At 39.6% G+C, this 22,856-nt stretch overlaps 1 protein-coding gene across 1 annotated transcript in view; it reads right to left on the bottom strand.

The window, feature by feature from the left end:
* nup210 (nucleoporin 210) overlaps positions 1-22,856 on the bottom strand; it is a 178,097-nt gene that overhangs the window by 100,833 nt on the left and 54,408 nt on the right. Inside the window, 7 exon segments of the mRNA XM_034172768.1 lie at positions 101-299; positions 3,962-4,077; positions 4,080-4,116; positions 4,221-4,358; positions 4,482-4,622; positions 9,494-9,600; positions 9,699-9,767. Coding sequence (XP_034028659.1) covers positions 101-299; positions 3,962-4,077; positions 4,080-4,116; positions 4,221-4,358; positions 4,482-4,622; positions 9,494-9,600; positions 9,699-9,767 — 807 coding nt within the window.

Below are 22,856 nucleotides of genomic sequence, written 5' to 3'. Positions count from 1 at the left end.
GTTCCAAATAAAACTGCCGAAGGTGGTAAACCCTGACGTAATTAAAAACTCACTTTTTTTTTTTCTTAAGAGTTGTGAAATTATAATCACCCGAACATACCTTTCAGCAGTTCAAAGACACCATGGTTCTCGTGCTCAACCTGCAGGTCAAAGTGGGAGCAATCACTCAACATGACTCGCTCTTTCTCCACCTCTCCCAGCAGACCAAAGATCCTGAGGGGCAACTCCAAAATCAATCCCACCCTGGCCTCTACTGGACAAGGAGTGAAGTCCATTGCCACAGGCTCAACGACATACACCTTGGGGGGTGGGGAGGCAGAATAAAGAAAAAGCAAGTAGTGATAAAAAAGCCCTCCGTAAAGCTAGGACATCTTACTACTCATCACTAATTGAAGAAAATAAGAACAACCCCAGGTTTCTTTTCAGCACTGTAGCCAGGCTGACAAAGAGTTAGAGCTCTATTGAGCTGAGTATTCCTTTAACTTTAACTAGTAATGACTTCATGACTTTCTTTGCTAAAAAATTTTAACTATTAGAGAAAAAATTACTCATAACCATCCCAAAGAGGTATCATTATCTTTGGCTGCTTTCAGTGATGCCGGTATTTGGTTAGACTCTTTCTCTCAGATTGTTCTGTCTGAGTTATTTTCATTAGTTACTTCATCCAAACCATCAACATGTCTATTAGACCCCATTCCTACCAGGCTGCTCAAGGAAGCCCTACCATTATTTAATGCTTCGATCTTAAATATGATCAATCTATCTTTATTAGTTGGCTATGTACCACAGGCTTTTAAGGTGGCAGTAATTAAACCATTACTTAAAAAGCCATCACTTGACCCAGCTATCTTAGCTAATTATAGGCCAATCTCCAACCTTCCTTTTCTCTCAAAAATTCTTAAAAGGGTAGTTGTAAAACAGCTAACTGATCATCTGCAGAGGAATGGTCTATTTGAAGAGTTTCAGTCAGGTTTTAGAATTCATCATAGTACAGAAACAGCATTAGTGAAGGTTACAAATGATCTTCTTATGGCCTCAGACAGTGGACTCATCTCTGTGCTTGTTCTGTTAGACCTCAGTGCTGCTTTTGATACTGTTGACCATAAAATGTTATTACAGAGATTAGAGCATGCCATAGGTATTAAGGCACTGTGCTGCGGTGGTTTGAATCATATTTATCTAATAGATTACAATTTGTTCATGTAAATGGGGAATCTTCTTCACAGACTAAGGTTAATTATGGAGTTCCACAAGGTCCTGTGCTAGGACCAATTTTATTCACTTTATACATGCTTCCCTTAGGCAGTATTATTAGACGGCATTGCTTAAATTTTCATTGTTACGCAGATGATACCCAGCTTTATCTATCCATGAAGACAGAGACACACACCAATTAGCTAAACTGCAGGATTGTCTTACAGACATAAAGACATGGATGACCTCTAATTTCTTGCTTTTAAACTCAGATAAAACTGAAGTTATTGTACTTGGCCCCACAAATCTTAGAAACATGGTGTCTAACCAGATCCTTACTCTGGATGGCATTACCCTGACCTCTAGTAATACTGTGAGAAATCTTGGAGTCATTTTTGATCAGGATATGTCATTCAAAGCGCATATTAAACAATTATGTAGGACTGCTTTTTTGCATTTACGCAATATCTCTAAAATTAGAAAGGTCTTGTCTCAGAGTGATGCTGAAAAACTAATTCATGCATTTATTTCCTCTAGGCTGGACTATTGTAATTCATTATTATCAGGTTGTCCTAAAAGTTCCCTGAAAAGCCTTCAGTTAATTCAAAATGCTGCAGCTAGAGTACTAACGGGGACTAGAAGGAGAGAGCATATCTCACCCATATTGGCCTCTCTTCATTGGCTTCCTGTTAATTCTAGAATAGAATTTAAAATTCTTCTTCTTACTTATAAGGTTTTCAATAATCAAAATCAAATCAAATCAATTTAATTTATATAGCGCCAAATCACAACAAACAGTTGCCCCAAGGCGCTTTATATTGTAAGGCAAAAGCCATACAATAATTACAGAAAAACCCCAACGGTCAAAACGACCCCCTATGAGCAGCACTTGGCGACAGTGGGAAGGAAAAACTCCCTTTTAACAGGAAGAAACCTCCAGCAGAACCAGGCTCAGGGAGGGGCAGTCTTCTGCTGGGACTGGTTGGGGCTGAGGGAGAGAACCAGGAAAAAGACATGCTGTGGAGGGGAGCAGAGATCAATACTAATGATTAAATGCAGAGTGGTGCATACAGAGCAAAAAGAGGTGAATAAAAAGAAACAGTGCATCAATAATCAGGTCCCATCTTATCTTAGGGACCTCATAGTACCATATCACCCCAATAGAGCGCTTCGCTCTCAGACTGCAGGCTTACGTGTAGTTCCTAGGGTTTGTAAGAGTAGAATGGGAGGCAGAGCCTTCAGCTTTCAGACTCCTCTCCTGTGGAACCAGCTCCCAATTCAGATCAGGGAGACAGACACCCTCTCTATTTTTAAGATTAGGCTTAAAACTTTCCTTTTTGCTAAAGCTTATAGTTAGGGCTGGATCAGGTGACCCCTGAACCATCCCTTAGTTATGCTGCTATAGACTTAGACTGCTGGGGGGTTCCCATGATGCACTGAGTGTTTCTTTCTCTTTTGCTCTGTATGCACCACTCTGCATTTAATCATTAGTGATTGATCTCTGCTCCCCTCCACAGCATGTCTTTTTCTGGTTCTCTCCCTCAGCCCCAACCAGTCCCAGCAGAAGACTGCCCCTCCCTGAGCCTGGTTCCGCTGGAGGTTTCTTCCTGTTAAAGGGAGTTTTCCTTCCCACTGTCGCCAAGTGCTTGCTCACAGGGGGTCGTTTTGACCGTTGGGGTTTTTACGTAATTATTGTATGGCCTTGCCTTACAATATAAAGCGCCTTGGGGCAACTGTTTGTTGTGATTTGGCGCTATATAAATACAACTGATTGATTGATCAAAAGAAATTTGAAAGCTCTAAGACTTCAAAGTAATGTAATATACACTCAGTGGATCACAAAATAACAAAAGTACAAAAGGTGGCAGCACAATATCTCCCGCTGGCAAATGCTGCTTTGGTACAAATACTTGCTACATTTTACTACATTTCAGGTATGTGATAGTTGATTTCAGAATGCAGACACCAACTCATGATAACTCTTGATAAAGGGCCAAAACTCTAGTAAAATGGGACCCAGCTTGAATGATATAATAATATGCATGTTACCAACCTATAACAAAATTCTTCCTAAAAATGTGAGGGAGGGAGGGATACATTGCCACAACATAATCTCCATTGGGGCCTTGGCCAGCGGGGGATCAAAACACACCATAATGGAACTGAGCATATCGTGGTCCAAAAAAATATTACTAAACACGTTCACCTTTTGCCCAGACTGCTATTTAGTTTTTTTTTTTTTTTTTTTTAGGTTGAACTCAATTTGATATGCCACAATATTATATTTTTTGGCAACACCTGGAGAGCGTTAAAATCAAAACATTTTAATACTTTATCCAGCTTATTTAAATTGAATGAAAAACCAAAAGATTAAACAAAGGATTAAAGATTACCAAAGGTCTGAGCAGGTGGCTGTGTGGGTTTTTGAACAATAGAAAATAAAGAATAAGTAAGGCCTGAAGAGGCCCTTAGGCCCATTGGTGCAGGGTGCTTATTTCTATATACAGAAGCATGATGCCAGAGTGTCTACAACTCCCTCTGGATGGGACGCCAGTCCAAAGCAGGTCACTTTCACAGTCAAGGTCAGTACCCATTTACAGCTGGGGCAAACAGTCTTGTCCAAAGACACAGTTAGCTTGAACAGGTATCAAACTCAGGTCTACATATTGGGAGCCAAACTTCTCAGCCAACTGAACTACTGCCTCCTTGCATGTCAACATTTCACTTTAAAATGTTAGACTACTTACAGTGTCCTACGTTGGCTTACCTTCATCTGGCCATAGTGCAGCGGGTTACGTAGGTCATAAGCATTCACTATGCTGACTCCAATGTCACTGACTGTTGTCATTACTCCTTTCACCGTCACTGAGGCCACTGCTGTGTGGAAGAAGACCAACTGAAATTGCCACTCCCACCTGTTGCCTGTAAAAAGAAACATAATGGATTCATAGTACCATGTAAACTACAAAACCTTTATTTCAATTTTGAGCATGTAGAAAATAAATGTGAGGTTCCTCATGGAACACCTTTATTGTATACTGATATGCTCCAATCTTGGGTTGCCATGGAAAGGTGAGGATACTGGGACTAAGAATGATGGGGTTGTAGATTTCCACATCCTGTTCTCCATAAACCGGGTTGATGAGGGGATGGTTCACTCCACTCTGAAACAGGACATAGCACACAGAGCATGTTCAAAGGCTCTGAAGAAAAACTAAAAGATGACTACAATAAAGCTGATCCAAATGAATTGTACAAATAATGGACAACGTCACAATAAAACTCACTTCATCCACAACAGATCTGAGTGTAGCGTCAATGAGTGTCTGTCCATCCTTTATCGCTCTGACATGATGGTACGATCCATTTGCAGAAGACTGGAGAATCTCAAAATACTCCACAGGGAAATCTGTGCCAATTCGGATGTTCTACATGAAAATGACAAATATATTTACATCATGATTTGGTATTGCTATGGATAAAAACCTGTACAGAAAATGTTCAATGATGACCATTTGGCTCTCTCACTGCTGGTATTGTATCACTTCCTGTTCCGGAGCACAGCGGTGTTTTGCTGTATCTGTTAGCTGTTTAATCTGCGCAGTTAGATTGATCTAGTTATCTAGATTACGATTTGTTTCACAGTGTAATCTTCACGTGCCTTAACTAAAGCACTCCTTCTGCTGAATCACCTCTAAATTATTTACACATTATTCACTTTGCGTGTTTTTAGGAATCCGCTAGCTTAGCGCAGCTACTAGCTCTTAGCCGGTTTAGCATGGCGGCTTCTCCTGTCTCTCCCGCACTTTTCTGCTCTGGCTGTGAAATGTTTAGTTATTCCTCGGCCTCCTTTAGCAGTAATGGTACTTGTAATAAGTCTAGCTTATTCGTAGCTTTGGAGGCCAGGCTGGGCGAATTGGAGACTTGGCTCCGCACCGTGGAAAATCTACAGCTAGCCGGCCCCTGTAGTCGGTGCGGACCAAGGTAGCTTAGCCGCCGTTAGTTCCCCCCTGGCAGATCCCGAGCAGCCGGGAAAGCAGGCCGACTGGGTGACTGTGAGGAGGAAGCGTAGTTCTAAACAGAAGCCCCGTGTACACCGCCAACCCGTTCACATTTCTAACCGTTTTTCCCCACTCGACGACACACCACCGAGGAACAAACTCTGGTTATTGGCGACTCTGTTTTGAGAAATGTGAAGTTAGCGACACCAGCAACCATAGTCAATTGTCTTCCGGGGTCAGAGCAGGCGACATTGAAGGAAATTTGAAACTGCTGGCTAAGGCTAAGCGTAAATTTGGTAAGATTGTAATTCACGTCGGCAGTAATGACACCCGGGTTACGCCAATTGGAGGTCACTAAAATTAACATTGAATCGGTGTGTAACTTTGCAAAAACAATGTCGGACTCTGTAGTTTTCTCTGGGCCCCTCCCCAATCGGACCGGGAGTGACATGTTTAGCCGCATGTTCTCCTTGAATTGCTGGCTGTCTGAGTGGTGTCCAAAAAATGAGGTGGGCTTCATAGATAATTGGCAAAGCCTCTGGGGAAAACCTGGTCTTGTTAGGAGAGACGGCATCCATCCCACTTTGGATGGAGCAGCTCTCATTTCTAGAAATCTGGCCAATTTTCTTAAATCCTCCAAACCGTGACCATCCAGGGTTGGGACCAGGAAGCAGAGTTGTAGTCTTACACACCTCTCTGCAGCTTCTCTCCCCCTGCCATCCCCTCATTACCCCATCCCTGTAGAGACGGTGCCTGCTCCCAGACTACCAACTAACCAGCAAAAATCTATTTAAGCATAAAAAATTCAAAAAGAAAAAATAATATAGCACCTTCAACTGCACCACAGACTAAAACAGTTAAATGTGGTCTATTAAACATTAGGTCTCTCTCTTCTAAGTCCCTGTTGGTAAATGATATAATAATTGATCAACATATTGATTTATTCTGCCTTACAGAAACCTGGTTACAGCAGGATGAATATGTTAGTTTAATGAGTCAACACCCCCGAGTCACACTAAACTGTCAGAATGCTCGTAGCACGGGCCGGGGCGGAGGATTAGCAGCAATCTTCCATTCCAGCTTATTAATTAATCAAAAACCCAGACAGAGCTTTAATTCATTTGAAAGCTTGATCTCTTAGTCTTGTCCATCCAAATTGGAAGTCCCAAAAACCAGTTTTATTTGTTATTATCTATCGTCCACCTGGTCGTTACTGTGAGTTTCTCTGTGAATTTTCAGACCTTTTGTCTGACTTAGTGCTTAGCTCAGATAAGATAATTATAGTGGGCGATTTTAACATCCACACAGATGCTGAGAATGACAGCCTCAACACTGCATTTAATCTATATTAGACTCTATTGGCTTTGCTCAAAAATGTAAATGAGTCCACCCACCACTTTAATCATATCTTAGATCTTGTTCTGACTTATGGTATGGAAATAGAAGACTTACAGTATTCCCTGAAAACTCCCTTCTGTCCTGATCATTTCTTAATAACATTTACATTTACTCTGATGGACTACCCAGCAGTGGGGAATAAGTTTCATTACACTAGAAGTCTTTCAGAAAGCTGCTGTAACTAGGTTTTAATGATATGATTCTTCTATTATGTTCTCTAATGCCATATACCAACACAGTGCAGAGTAGCTACCTAAACTCTGTAAGTGAGATAGAGTATCTCGTCAATAGTTTTTACATTCCTCATTGAAGACAACTTTGGATGCTGTAGCTCCTCGAAAAAGAGAGCTTTAAATCAGAAGTGCCTGACTCCGTGGTATAACTCACAAACTCGTAGCTTAAAGCAGATAACCCGTAAGTTGGAGAGGAAATGGCGTCTCACTAATTTAGAAGATCTTCACTTAGCCTGGAAAAAGAGTCTGTTGCTCTATAAAAAAAGCCCTCCGTAAAGCTAGGACATCTTTCTACTCATCACTAATTGAAGAAAATAAGAACAACCCCAGGTTTCTTTTCAGCACTGTAGCCAGGCTGACAACGAGTCAGAGCTCTATTGAGCTGAGTATTCCATTAACTTTAACTAGTAATGACTTCATGACTTCTTTGCTAACAAAATTTTGACTATTAGAGAAAAAATTACTCATAACCATCCCAAAGACGTATCGTTATCTTTGGCTGCTTTCAGTGATGCCGGTATTGGTAGACTCTTTCCTCGTCCGATTGTTCTGTCTGAGTTATTTTCATTAGTTACTTCATCCAAAACCATCACATGTTTATTAGACCCCATTCCTACCAGGCTGCTCAAGGAAGCCCTACCATTATTTAATGCTTCGATCTTAAATATGATCAATCTATCTTTGTTAGTTGGCTATGTACCACAGGCTTTTAAGGTGGCAGTAATTAAAACATTACTTAAAAAGCCATCACTTGACCAGCTATCTTAGCTATTATAGGCCAATCTCCAACCTTCCTTTTCTCTCAAAAATTCTTGAAAGGGTAGTTGTAAAACAGCTAACTGATCATCTGCAGAGGAATGGTCTATTTGAAGAGTTTCAGTCAGGTTTTAGAATTCATCATAGTACAGAAACAGCATTAGGGAAGGTTACAAATGATCTTCTTATGGCCTCGGACAGTGGACTCATCTCTGTGCTTGTTCTGTTAGACCTCAGTGCTGCTGCTTTGATACTGTTGACCATAAATTTTATTACAGAGATTAGAGCATGCCATAGGTATTAAATGGCACTGCGCCTGCGGTGGTTGAATCATATTTGTCTAATAGATTACATTTGTTCATGTAATGGGGAATCTTCTTCACAGACTAAAGTTAATTATGGAGTTCCACAAGGTTCTGTGCTAGGACCAATTTTATTCACTTTATACATGCTTCCCTTAGGCAGTATTATTAGACGGTATGCTTAAATTTTCATTGTTACGCAGAATGATACCCAGCTTTATCTATCCAGGAAGCCAGGAGGACACACACCAATTAGCTAAACTGCAGGATTGTCTTACAGACATAAGACATGGATGGACCTCTCATTTCCTGCTTTTAAACTCAGATAAAACTGAAGTTATTGTACTTGGCCCCACAAATCTTAGAAACATGGTGTCTAACAGATCCTTACTCTGGATGGCATTACCCTGACCTCTAGTAATACTGTGAGAAATCTTGAGTCATTTTTGATCATGATATGTAATTCAAAGCGCATATTAAACAAATATGTAGGACTGCTTTTTTGCATTTACGCAATATCTCTAAAATTAGAAAGGCTGTCTCAGAGTGATGCTGAAAAACTAATTCATTGCATTTATCTTCCTCTAGGCTGGACTATTGTAATTATTATCAGGTTGTCCTAAAAGTTCCCTAAAAAGCCATCAGTTAATTCAAAATGCTGCAGCTAGAGTACTAACGGGGACTAGAAGGAGAGAGCATATCTCACCCATATTGGCCTCTCTTCATTGGCTTCCTGTTAATTCTAGAATAGAATTTAAAATTTTCTTCTTACTTATAAGGTTTGAATAATCAGGTCCTTCAGCTTTCAGGCTCCTCTCCTGTGGAACCAGCTCCCAATTCAGATCAGGGAGACAGACACCCTCTCTACTTTTAAGATTAGGCTTAAAACTTTCCTTTTTGCTAAAGCTTATAGTTAGGGCTGGATCAGGTGACCCTGAACCATCCCTTAGTTATGCTGCTATAGACGTAGACTGCTGGGGGGTTCCCACGATGCACTGTTTCTCTCTCTTTTGCTCTGTATGCACCACTCTGCATTTAATCATTAGTGATCGATCTCTGCTCCCCTCCCCAGCATGTCTTTTTCCCGGTTCTCTCCTCCGCCCCAACCAGTCCCAGCAGAGGACTGCCCCTCCCTGAGCCTGGTTCTGCTGGAGGTTTCTTCCTGTTAAAAGGGAGTTTTTCCTTCCCACTGTAGCCAAGTGCTTGCTCACAGGGGTGGTCGTTTTGACCGTTGGGGTTTTACATAATTATTGTATGGCCTTGCCTTGCAGTATAAGGCGCCTTGGGGCAACTGTTGTGTGATTTGGCGCTATATATAAAAAAAAAAAAATTGATTGATTGATTTGTTACAATCACAACTGAAAACGAGTATCTTTGAATTATGACAGCAGAAAGTTTAATTGTGCAAAACTAAACTACTCTTCTTTAAAGGGGTCAGTGTGTAAAAAGTTTATCCACAGTTACATGTAATTGGGTTTTCATGTTAGCCACCTCTAAAGCCCCAATTCTGTGATGTATGCACAATTACATCTGCTCCAAGCAAAACTTTGGCATAAATGGCTCATTTCCAACTAATGTGACATGTTTTAAACTTCTTGCTTGTACTTACATCAGAGAGATACATTTTGTTGCTGGATTTATCAAATACTTCAATGATGACATCATATACACTGTCCGTTTGAAGAACCCAGCTGTTTCCTGGGTGAATTTTAAAACCTAAATGGCATTAAAGACAAACAAGTCAATTAAAGCTTTTCTACTACAGATACTGATATTTATAGCAACATTTTAAGTGATATATTGTTGAAACTGACCAAGGTAGCCGGGTTCAACCACATACAGAGTGCTGTTGGGGAGGCGAGAAACTCCTTCCATTCTAAGACCTACAAAGTTGCTACTAAGGAAAATTTAATAATGTTCATCGACTGTGGTCACTCAATAGTATGATGAGAAGCAACAGCAGTAAATTGGAAGCCACAAAGTTTGAACATGCATATATCCACATTTGTCTTCTTAAATACACATGAATGAGTCAATTTAGTGTCCTGCGTTACCAATACATGTTCCAGTAAAAGCAGACAAGAAGTTCCAATCTATGTGCGTGCGCATTTGCTATTCCAAGTTGCTCTGAAAATGTGAGTAAAAAGATAATTTTGCAGAAATACTTGTATGATACACAATTTTGTAACAGAAATTATCAGCAGCAAAACAGACCCTGACCTGTAATAGTCCTTGATTTAATTTCTGCCAAACAGCTGCAGTAGTGTCTTCTGTAAAATTAATATACACGACATACTTTCAAATGTTTGACACTGGTGACTGCCACACTAAATAGAAGAAACTGCATAACAATACCTTCAACACTGCAGTTAATCAGCAAATTATCAGCCAAAACAAATTACACAAAAATATGCACCACTCTATTTAAATGTGGAGAGCAGGGCTGGAGCATCTCGTACTACACTATATATATGTGAAACCCAGTGGTGGGCACAGATAACCAAAAAATTAACTTCGATAACAGATAATCAGATAACTGAAAAGTTATCTTTGATAAAGATAAAACGATAAACCACCCAAAAATTTATCGGAAGTTACAGATAACTGATAACCGATAAATTCCAGCATTGTCTCTGGTACATTTGCAACTACTAATAAACTGAATTTGAGTTTTAACACCAAGATCACTTCTGGTAGCATCAAAAGCGACAACAGACCCAAACAATGAGCCCGCACTTCTGTCTTTGAACATCTTGTCCCCTGCTAGAAGCTCTTGTTTACTACACAGCTTCCAGCACAGCAGCAAGCTGAGAGCAGCCAAAGCCCAGCTCTCTATCCAATCACAACGCTCCGGTCAGGCGGAGGTCTTGGAAAATAAAGCACTGCTGACTTATGGTTTTGATTTTTAAATAACATTAATACCGATAGAATAACTCCATTAATGTCAATTTGGTCATTTGTACAAAGTTAAAATATAACATATCTTTTAATGTTGAATAATGCACTAATTCTGAGGTTTTGTAACAGACAGATTGCAAAGGATTCTGGGTAAAATGTGCCTCTGCCAAACACTGATTGGTTCAGTCATTCATTATGTAAACCAACACGTTAATGTGACGTGTGTTGGTGTTTACAGATAAATGTGCTTTTGTAAAATATAAAAATTTTTTATTTGTAAAAACAGGCATTTTTACAGAGCCCTGGAAGTGTCATCACAAAATGTTTTGCATTGGAGAGAATGTGCGCTCATTTTATGATATTGTGCCGTGCGCACGTTTTATGATGTGCGCACGTTTTATTATATAATTGTGCACACGTTTTATTGTATTGTAAAACGTGCACTCAATTGTCTTGACACATAAATGTTGGCTTTATACTATCCGAGTTGTGGCCCTTTTTCAGATGATTTTTCATTCGTGCGAGAATTTTTTGGACCCAGTTTCAGGTCAATCGCACGTCCTGCATCGTGTAGTATACATGGAGTAACAAGCTGTGTTTAAAATCTCACGACCACCTCCTGATCGCCGGTCGTATGGTCGAATGAAAATCAAACCTGTTTGATATTACTCTGGTCAGCCGTTGAGAGGGTATCCTGCTGCTGAAGAGCTACAAGCGTCCAACTGCTCGCACTGTGCATGTGCAAACACCGCAGAGCTGTCTTGTAATGTTTTTTTTTGTTGTTTTGTTTTTAAACTTTGATGTCTCCCATCGAGAGTTTTTGTAAATTAAGTTTGAAAAAAAAAAAAAGCTTACGTTTTGCTTCTGGAAACAAGTGTGGGAGAACATAAATCGGGCGCTCTGAACTTTTACACCGTGCGGTTCTGTGGTACAGTTTGAACTGAAAACGAGTACAGTGATTAAAAATATCATACAGTGTCTGCCCAACTTCAAGATGAATACTGCCATGAACACTACTGGCCAGTAGATGGCAGTAGAGACCGTGAAAACTTGCCAAAACAAAATTCCAGATAATCCATGTCTGCTACATTTAAGATGCGTGGAATTTAACACACGCAAACACAATAACAACATCTATATACCCAGAGAATATATTCACGAGAGTTTTAGGCACTAGAGTTTAATGCTGTTGCCCGTGGAGCCTCAACAGAGTGTCTGAAATGCATTTGTCCTGTCATGAACGTACTGAGATTACCCTATCCTACCCATAATGCACTGCTGGGCACAGCATGTGCTGACTAAAACCTTAAAAATTAGCGCATTACTTTAAAACTAAAACATATATCTGATATTTTCACTTTATAAAACTTCAGATGTGACAGTAATTTTAAATAACTTGTCCGAAATTAGTTTGGTTAAAATTTGAACCATAAGTTAAAAATGTATGCCTCTGGATGACTTGGGTGATATTGCCAGCGTATCAGTATGGTATTAAAAGAAATGATTTTTTTTTTTTTTTTTTTGTGACTGGTTCTCCTTTGCCTGCAAAGGATACAGCAGTTTCTCATAGAAGCAGCTAACTTTTAACAGGTAGGTGCTCAATGATTTTAAATTTTAAAAATGTTTGTCGCTGTTCAGCTTTGTTTACTACGTTATCGTCTAAAAGTTATCAGACAAAAAATTTATCGGAAGATAATTAGTCCGATAATGGTTTGTAAAGTTATCTAAAAAGATAATCCTATAATGAAAACATTATCTTCGATAATTATTTGTTATCATAACTGTGCCCACCACTGGTGAAACCAAACAATACGCAGTGTTAAGCTGCAGTTAGACATTCTGACCGTGTCATCCAGCCCTAAAGGCAATATGCTAAAATACTGTAAGAACTGCTACAGAGAATAATGTACAATACATAATCTGTCAGAAGGATACTCTTATGATCCAGCACAACATTGATATGTCCCTGCTGAATTGCTGTGACTGTGGAGCTGTGCTGATCCAGAGTAGCTACAGGAACCTCAGAGTCTCCATTAGGCCCAACCACACTGTTCTGAAGGTGCAGCTCATACTGATCGCAAGGCATAGAGAGTTCTGGACAAACACAAATGGAGGGGAGAAACACAAGTAAGACCCATAGGTGCCAGTGGTTGTTTCCAGATTCTTTAACGTAAGGTGGATGCCCCCCCACCCCCCTGGACAGGAAGCCAGCACATCGCAGGTTACTTTCCCAAGCAAAGGCAGCGGACTGAGTGGACTGGGACAAGGCAGGTGAACTGGCTTGTCCAAGAACACTAGCATGTAGCGCGACCAGGAATCGAACCAAAGTCTGCATAGTGGTAGTCCAACTTCTACCCCACTGAGCTATCTGCTTTGACGCTCAAGAGGGGTCATTATATAAACTCAATAATAATAATCCATACAACTGTAATTGAAAAATATATCTATATATAAAAAGTAATAAAACTCTACAGAGCTGATCAAGCAACAGCAACTGAAAAGAGAGACACTTACCCATTTTAAGAAGCGGTGTAAAAATGCTGTTAACTTCCAATTAGGTTTGTTTACTAACATGGAGCACAGACTTGAAAATGTGCCAAAACATATACATTAATTGGGGAGAATGACTTTGAGCTTTTTAATTCACCGTGGGCAGAAAATATGAGGGAGGAAAAAATGCTTCTAACAGTGGTTTATTCTGTGAAGATTTTGGTACAAAATATAAAAAATGGACACCACCATCTCAAAAAGTGCTAGGGACTGTATATTATGCATGTAGGCATAATCTGAAAATGCAGTGGCTAAGGCTTTCAAGATGCTGAAGCTGCCATTGCATAATTATGAAGCCTGCCTGGGAAGTCACCGTGTCTGCCTCCTGGTGCTGACCACAAAAGTCTGATATTATTACTTTGTAGGGATCCACTAAAAATGTGTTCACATGAGCTCAGAAGAACTGGCCTACTCCAGCTAACTACACAGTTTTATGATTCAGCACCTCCCAACCGTGTCCTCAGCTGCAGTCCAACAGACAGTCTTGTTTCTATGGCAAAGGGACTCTGTAATCGAGATTTCATGTTTGTCAACAGCTAAGTGCAGTCACAATTTTGTATTAGGTCATGTTGCATTGTTATGCCCCTAACTTTAGGGATTCAACAACACATATTTGGCTTTTTTTTTTCTCTCAAAAGGAGTGATATCACAAGCCTATGAAGAGCATTTGAAAAATGTGATGCAATTATTTAAATTCAGTTTTAGACAGCAGAAGCTACAGTAAAAATAAAAATAATCAACTTTACTCTGTACTGACAAGAGTCAGACCTGTGATCTTGCCCTGTCTGATCTTCTGGACTTTGTATCGAATGGACGTTCCAATAAGCATGTAAACGTCGTGTGCAGGACTCAACAGGATGTTCTCTAAAATCAGTAGTTTCACCTCAGCTGAACCCACATCCTGCGGAAAACAAATCATCGTTACAGAGTGCCACCAACATACCTCAGCAAATCAGTTAAACAAGCATATGAGGAATTCCTCTAAATTAAGATTGCTTTGGGTCTTAATTATTTGACAGTTCTCTGTATTATTAATAAAAATAAGATTTGCACATGTGTGTGGATATAAAGATTTTATTTATTAAACAGAGAATGCCATTTTCACCAGTTTATTCTGCTATTATGATATTTGCCATTCAAAAATGAGAACAAGAAAACCTTGGGATTGCATATGACTAAAAACACAGTGGACCTTTTAAAATATCTGCAAATGTAAACAAGCTAGAAATATCTATGTTCTCTGTGACTTACTGCACCTTATACAATGGCTCCCGTATTCTGGCAGTCAGCTTAGCATTCCCGGTTTTCAGGCCAGATACCAAGATAATATCACCCTGTTTTCCAACACGTTCCATTTCAGATATATCCAGGGGGAGTGTATGTGGATTCTGAAAATTTAAGTACCCTTGAGGAAAGAAACATATTAGTAAAGGCATTAGAAAATCAGCACTCTTACAACTAGCAGTCTATCATTTGTTTTATTACGTTAGAGCATCAGCGTGAACTAGCGGTAGTTTATTGTCCATTAGCTGAAGGGTGTGGAATTGAGGAACAGTTTCAAGCTTCTGCTCTCAGATGGAAATTCACTACATAAATGTGGCCCATTCACCATTTATTGGGGTTTGATTTGTGCATTAATGAGGTTATAAATCTAACTTTCAGTTATGTGGCTGGTTTTCACGTTGGCACAAGTTTAAAAAGAAATGGCACATTTTACATTAATGAGACAGTTAACAAATGTTTATATCTGTACCTGTGCTTACTCTGTGAGACACACCCACTGAGCCAGGCTGCATTCTATAAAACACTCCCACACCGTCTGTGGATGAATGACAGAGATGCCCCCTCTCCAAAAAGGAAGGTGATGTCATGAGCATAGAAATGGGTCTTTTCCTCTGGATCTAAACAAGGCTTTTAGTAGGATGCATCACCTTTATGTCTACTCTGCATTTTAGACTCAAAACATTAATGTTTATAGTAGTGATGTCACGAACCGCAGTTGCTCAGTGAGGCGTGTCGACTGCCCCCACAGTTCAGCACGCATATGAACCACAGATTAAATGCAATGTTTAAATAGCAGTGTTGAATACAGATTTATAGCCACGGTAAGTGTTTTTAAACCAATTATTGCATAAATCTTGATGGAGAGTTACAAGGAAATCAAAGCTCACATGAGCCGGGCAAAAGCAGGAGTGTATTCATGTGAACACTGACGGCCTCGAAAGGCTGCATTCAGCTCGGCTTGAAGCAGCCTAGTGCGGACCTGATGAGTGTCAAAATTCATAATGAATAGCTCTGTCACCTGCAAGGACAGATACTCTTTTTTTTTTTTTTTTTCGGAACACAAAAGTAAGAGCAAACTGCATTTTAAAAAACGGGCTTTGTTTTTAAAAGAGTTTGTGAAGTCTGGCTGACGATGTCCTTCAAACTAAACCCCTTTATTCTACAGCACAAATGTTTGCTTCTTTTCCCATTAAAAGGTCTCATTTATTTAACTCCTCAGACAAAAATCTCTCATTGTCCTGGTCTATAGAAATGCATAGAGATCATCACTGTATTTTCAGTGATGTCATCACAGTTACTGTTGTGAGAGGTCAGCAACTCTCTGATGAGTGGGTGTTCATCATGACACTGAAAGCGCACCATCTCTGCTGTGATTTCAGCATTTCAGTATTTAATTTTTTGAAGAGATCGCTCTCAAAAATCCAGCTTCTGTGAGCAACCTTACAGCTGTCAATGGCAGCTGACTTGATTATGTTTTTGTCACAATATCAGCCGATGTGCAGAGATTTGAGGCTGGAGTTTGATTGTTCAGCAGAATGATTTAGTTTCCATCATATTTAATCTACTTGAAATGTGTCATTTGCTTTTAAACTTAAAACAGTAAAAATATCAGATGACAAAGTCTTGGATATTAATTCATGTCTGCCATTGTTCCATGGGGCACATACCACAAATATTCCATTAAAGGCTATTTTTTGGCATTTTAAGAACTGGTTTTACATCATTCAACTGAGAATTGTGATTCACTGAAAATTAATTTTAAGACAACTCATACTGAGTTCAATATCAAACAATGAGAAGACTACCGTAATGAATCCAAGAATCCGATCATATCTGCATCTTTCACCAAAGTCCAGTCAAACACCAGACCTGCAAGGGTGCTGAATGTGTTTCCTGAAAAAAAAAAATCATAAGACTAGTAATTACATTAATATATGTGCATGCAAGACATGACATAAGCAGAATATAGTTAATATTTAAAAATCCAAAACCGAAAGGATTAAGCCATTAAGCTGAAGTGTACCAGGTTGAGCACAATTACTTTACTGCTCTTGGTAGCTGAATTAGTTAAAAGAAAGCCAAATGCATTCCATTATACGATACATTTTGCAATCTATTTCACTTGAGTTCACCTATTAGTCAATGCAAAAAAAAAAAAAAAAAAAACCCCACATTAGACCCAGCAGCCATCATCAGAAGGAACATCAGGTTGTAGCTAAGGCTCATTAATCAAAAGTATTTCCACCCTAAATACCCAATGGAACGGAACAAACAGGAGCGTCTTGGAATAGTCTGAGCAGAAAGAAACCGCTGGCTAAAGCTGCCTCAATCATGAGAATTCTTTAGATCAACAATAATATAATTCAAATCCAAAGGAAAATAGAATCATATTATTAGAACTCTTTGGTAACATAAACTCAATTTACAAAAGGGCTTTTTTTTTTTATTAACACTAGCAGTCTGACATGAAAAACAACTTTTCTGTCACAAATGAGTACATGGTACCTTCTGAGTCCAGTGCATGAATTCTGAGTGCCAGTGGCGAGTCTTCAAGATGTAGCTCTCTGGTGGTGGACACTATCTGGATCTTACTAATTATGTCAACGATGGCATCGCACCGCAGTACCTGTCCTGTAACTGCAAATAAAGGAGACGGGAGAGAATCATGTGTAAGGTACAAATTGTACTGTAGCTCTTAAATTCAGCTTGTACAATGAGGTCGTAAGGAACATGCGTGTGCCCCCACCCGCAACCACCACAGACTATATAGCCTTTAAAGTGCCCCTTCCACGCTATGACGTTTTTCATATTCTTGAAGAATAAAAAAAAGCTTTTTCCACATGTTGTCTTTTTTTTTCAAACCATAAAATTACACTGAACAAGGATTTATGTTTCGTTACCCATTTGAGAATTTGAATTTTCCACCTCCGAGTTGACCTACTTTTTCGCTGCGACGGATGTGACGTCATTCGAGTACGTGTCGCAACGCGGCTCTGTTTACCAATACGGCAGACACGGACAGCGAAGGCATAGTGCGCGATTATAGCTAAGATTTAAGTGACATTTGATTGTTTTTGAAGAAGATGAGGAAGTTTCTGATGAAGAGATTAATGGTGTAAATAATGAGCGTCTCCAAACCGTGTATGTTCCAGCCGAACACGACAGAAAGAGGATGAAGCTGCAACTGTCAGCTGACAGCAGCAGCTTTGAGGAGGACGTCACAATGGTTTGTTCACTCACCACTTTCTTATAAATGATCATTTATTCCTGGCACGGTGTGTTTGTGTATGAAAAAAAATTATTTGAGCAGCACAGCGTACTTAAATTCAGGAGTTTGTTCTAAAATCATTCTGTATATATTTAATCATTTATAAGTCGGTTTCTTGTGATTGCTAATTCTTCACTTTTTATTCAAAGCAAATGATTGCAAATCTTTATCTGAAAAGCTGTAGACCCAAATGGGATGGGGGAAAAGATTTCTAAATAAAAGAAAATTTTACTTCTATATCTGTCAAATTTTATCAGGCGTAATATGTGAAAATGTTTATGCTAAATGGAGACTTACCTGTCTAAAATACACATACAGAACATCTGTAATCATAAATTGTATCACATCTAATCTACTTTGAATGAACATAAGTCTGAACAAAAAACAGGCTGTTCAGTTTACATGTATATGTATATTTGGAAAACACAAAAATGTCAATGTTGTGTTTTTTCCAGGTGCTCATGTGAACACAGTCAGCCGATGCCACTCGTGATCGAGTCTCGCTGTTGCATGGAAATTTCTGCAGTCTTGGCAGAGATGCAACGTGGTGGTGAAAATCCTCAATGTGTCACACAGCTGGCTAGTTTCTCGATTGTGTGTTAGATGCAGATGTCCTCAGAGTGGCACACTATGTCTACATGATGCTCCACAGTACGAGTAAGCACATGAAATAGTTAGAAAGATTCATTTACATGGTTCATAGAAAAAAGTAAAAAATATTCAAATATAAAAAAATGAACTGTTGTTTTGAACATCAATCCATGCTATTTTTTGTTGCAGAAAGTATCATCATATCGGCAATTTGTAAGGTTGTGCTGGGGACACTTGAGAAGACACAGAAGGTTGCCACTACCAGCTTGTGTTGTATTCAAAATAAGGAGTACTTTTCCATCACCATCAGCCGACTACACTGGCTTCCAGTTACCTCCTCTGGAGTGAGGCGTTGGGCTCATCGGTGGTACCTGGTCCGCTTGGCAGCATCAGCCTCAGCTTTGTCCGTTCATGTTGGCTGCTCAGTGGAGGAGGATCATTGGTGGAGATTTGGTGGGTTTGGTGTCTTGCAGATCTGGCCTACTGCAGCGGCTAGCATTGGGCTGAGTCGGGCCTACAGCGGCAGCTAGCACCGGGTTGAGGCGGGCCTCAAATCACAGGCCAGGATCTAACAACAACCTGCTACATCATGGGACCAAAGAAAAATATGGCCACACTTGAAGAAGAATTAGATGAAATCAAGAAATCACTAAACTTCATGTCAGATGAGCTGGGTAAAGTGGCTAAACAGCAAATGTTGCTTGATTTGATGGGTGAAATCAAGCAGCTGAGGAACATAATAAAGGAAAAGGACAATCAATGAACTGGAAAGAAGGATTGAAGATTTGGAGCAATACACAATAATGGATGATGTAATTATAAATGGTTTAGACACTACTCATTGGAGTTATGCCAGTATTACAGCTGGTAAGTGCAAGGACGGGGAGGACGCACCATCAGAGGAGCTGCAAACACTGGAATGGCAAGTAATGCAATTTCTTGAAAGAAAAGAGATAAGAATTCATCCAAACAGTGTTGCAGCATGCCATACACTTCCTCGCAGAACAGCAAGACAAAACCAGCAATTGTGGTTCGTTTTGTGAATCGAAAGCATAAAACTGACCTGTTGAGACAAGCAAAATATCTGAAAGGAACTGGTGTGTACATAAATGAACATCTAACAAAAAAGAATGCTGAAATTGCCAGACAGGCAAGGTTCCTGAGAAAACGGAACAAAATTCAAGCAACGTGGACAAGAAACTGCAAAGTAATGATCCGACTGAAGGGAACACCAGAGGAAGCAAAGGTGACTGTGATAAGAGAACTAAAAGAACTTGATCAATATAAATGAGAACATGCTCAGTATTCAGGGAGTATCATTGACAAGAATTCTGTGAATGACGGAGTGTGATATTTACACTAAAACATGGTCACATATGATAGTATAGTAGAGGATTTAGATGACAAGATATACAACATAGATAGGGATACAGATCACAATTTATCAATCCTTGAAAGTAACTGTGATTATTATATAATTTCTTCCCACTGTAGCCAAGTGCTTGCTCACAGGGGGTCGTTTTGACCGTTGGGGTTTTACATAATTATTGTATGGCCTTGCCTTACAATATAAAGCGCCTTGGGGCAACTGTTTGTTGTGATTTGGCGCTATATAAAAAAATTGAGTGATTGATTGATTGATAATGAGGAGCAGTTTATGAATAAGATAATGATGAAGGGTAACCTATCCATTATTCACTTTAATAGCAGAAGTTTAAATTGTAATTTATCTAAAATAGAAGATTAATTTTACTATAATTGCTGTTCTGAAACCTGGATAAAGAATGATGAGTTAGATGAACTTCAGATCGAAGGATATCATTTATATAGTAAAAAAAAAATAAAAGAGATGGGGGGGGTAGCTTTTATATCAACTCATCCGTGAGGTGCAAAGTCGTTAGCAATATGACATCAGTGGTTGATAATATAATGGAAATTATAACTGTGGAAATAGTAAACGAGAAAGCAAAATGACATCAGTGGTTGATAATATAATGGAAATTATAACTGTGGAAATAGCAAACGAGAAATCAAAAAATGTACTTGTGAGCTGTGTCTACAGAGCACCAGGAACTAAGGTAGAGTCATTCATTGACATTATAACAGAACTGTTTAACCAAATCCAAGCCAAAGAAGTGTTTTTGTGTGGTGATTTCAACATCGATATGGATAGTGGACTTCACTCTTTTGATATTTTTACTGATACAATGTTTAGTTTGGGTCTAGTTCCAGTGATATCAAAACCAACAAGAATCACATCTCAGAGTGAGACTATAATTAACATATATTTACTAACATAATCGTTGGAAAAGTAGTGAGCGGAATCTTAATAACGGATGTGAGTGATCACTTACCTGTGTTTGCTATATATGAAAAAAACTGCTATAATATTAAGGAAACCAACAATGAAATTAAAGTCAGAGACGGATCCGAAAAGCATTATGGACATGCTAGCCTGCATGATGGAGCATATGGAAAGGGAACAGCTAGGGCTGGCCACCACCACCCTGAATGTGGGCAGAATTCTCTGGGGGGGCCCTGTACAACTGGCCAAGCAGCACAAGGAGTGGAAAGATCCATCAGAGAACTGCACGACTGTCTGAAAGCCAAATTCCTGATCTTCCCCCACTACCCCTGAAAGGCCCCTCCCCATGTTCCCCAACTTCTCCCAAAACTTCAGATGCTGAGTAAATGCTGAGGAGCGCGGACTGACGTAATGGCACTGAACACGGACTATGATCTTGGTTCTTGAGTTTGAATTGCGGACTGGTTTCAGAAATCGAGTGTAAATAAAAACAAAGAAGGATATATGTTAGTAACGAAGGTTGGGTAAATGTCTGTCCTTACCATCATCTGCGTAACACAGATAAAGCTAAATGCATACACATAGATATACATTGCAAAGTTATAAAAAGGGGACCCTTACACGGCGTGTTGTAGATTTAGTAGTAAAGATGCACCATAGGGACCCCTTTTTTTCTTAAATTATAGCATGCCTCAAGAGACATGCATTGCCTAAATTTGGTGTCTGGCCAAAACGGGCATTAGAAAACAAGCTGAAAAAGAAGAAAAACAAAGTGGAGAATGTTGAGAAATGGCCTATAATGAAAACCATTATACGATTGACTAAGGCAAATGACTTAAGGACGGACATGAAGGGAAACCATTTATTGTGTTTATCATTTAACTAGACATAGCTGCGCTAACCTTAGAATAGTTTCTTGATTGGTTGACTAAATAGTGGTAACGTAGGGGTTATTTGATGCATTTAAATAATAAATGTGTGACGCTTTAACAAAATAATTAGAGAACCAAGTATAATGGGTTGGAGCCTCTGGTTGAGTGAGTCAATAGATGCCAGAAGATGATTGGTTGCACTGATGTCAATGTGAAGCCTTTACTTTGCCATGATTAAGAGGTTGATGTAACTTGTTTTATGTGGCCATTTTAAGTGCCTTGAATTACACCAAACTCAATGTTTGAATGTCACCTTGTGTTGATATAATCCAGCTAATTGCTCACCTTGTGCCTTAGTATGTAGGTTCACCTGCACTGCAATATATTTACCGTGTGAAGTATCACTGATATTCATATCCGCACCAGAGTTATCAGTAACTCGAGTGATGTGTTTTTCTTTTTTATTGCAATGCACAAATGAGGATGTCTTCAGTAAACAACCCAAGAGTATTGATGTAATGGGACTCTTTCGAGTCCCATAGGAGGGACTGTAGAAGAATTTTTAGGTCCATATTTGAACTGTGATGAACTATCAAGTGTCCTGATCCGAACTGTATGTCCTCTGGTTGAACTAGCAGGTGTTCAACCCAAAAAAAGGGCTCTATTAGTCATTTAGTCTGTCAGGGGCTTTCCAAGGCCTTTTAGGTGCTTTCCCGCAGGCCACGTGCGGGGGCCTCAGGCCAGCTGCACGTGTGGCTGAGGCCACGTGCGGAGGGGGCCTCAGGCCAGCTGCACCTGTGGCTGAAGGTCTTTTAAAAAATCAGTTGTAAATCCTTCATGTTTTAATGGGAGCGTTTGTCACATTGAAATAATGGCCTAACACCTGCTTAGGGTTCACTAGAGGACGCTTCCAATAGAAAACCATGTCTTGGGAATGAATAAATAAAAAAGTCGAAGGAGGAGCGATGCCCGCGGGTCTCCAATAAATAGACGAGCGCGGTTGTCATATTCAGTCTCTCTAGGGACTCAGTTTGTCTAAGCTTTGTGTCGAAGGCTTAAATAAACTTAAAAACTCTGTGCATTTTATCTTGCTTAAGGCTGAATTATTCTAAAGTGTTGTGTCCTCTTTCTAGCATATCACTTGCAATTAGTTTGTGTTATCTAAAACGACATCCTGAGAAGACCAAAAAGACGAGCCGCGACA

This window comes from Thalassophryne amazonica, chromosome 6, assembly GCF_902500255.1.
Source record: "Thalassophryne amazonica chromosome 6, fThaAma1.1, whole genome shotgun sequence".
In the NCBI taxonomy this organism is placed as follows: domain Eukaryota; kingdom Metazoa; phylum Chordata; class Actinopteri; order Batrachoidiformes; family Batrachoididae; genus Thalassophryne; species Thalassophryne amazonica.
Note: the sequence above shows the minus strand (reverse complement) of the source record. Positions and strands in the feature narration are given on the sequence as shown.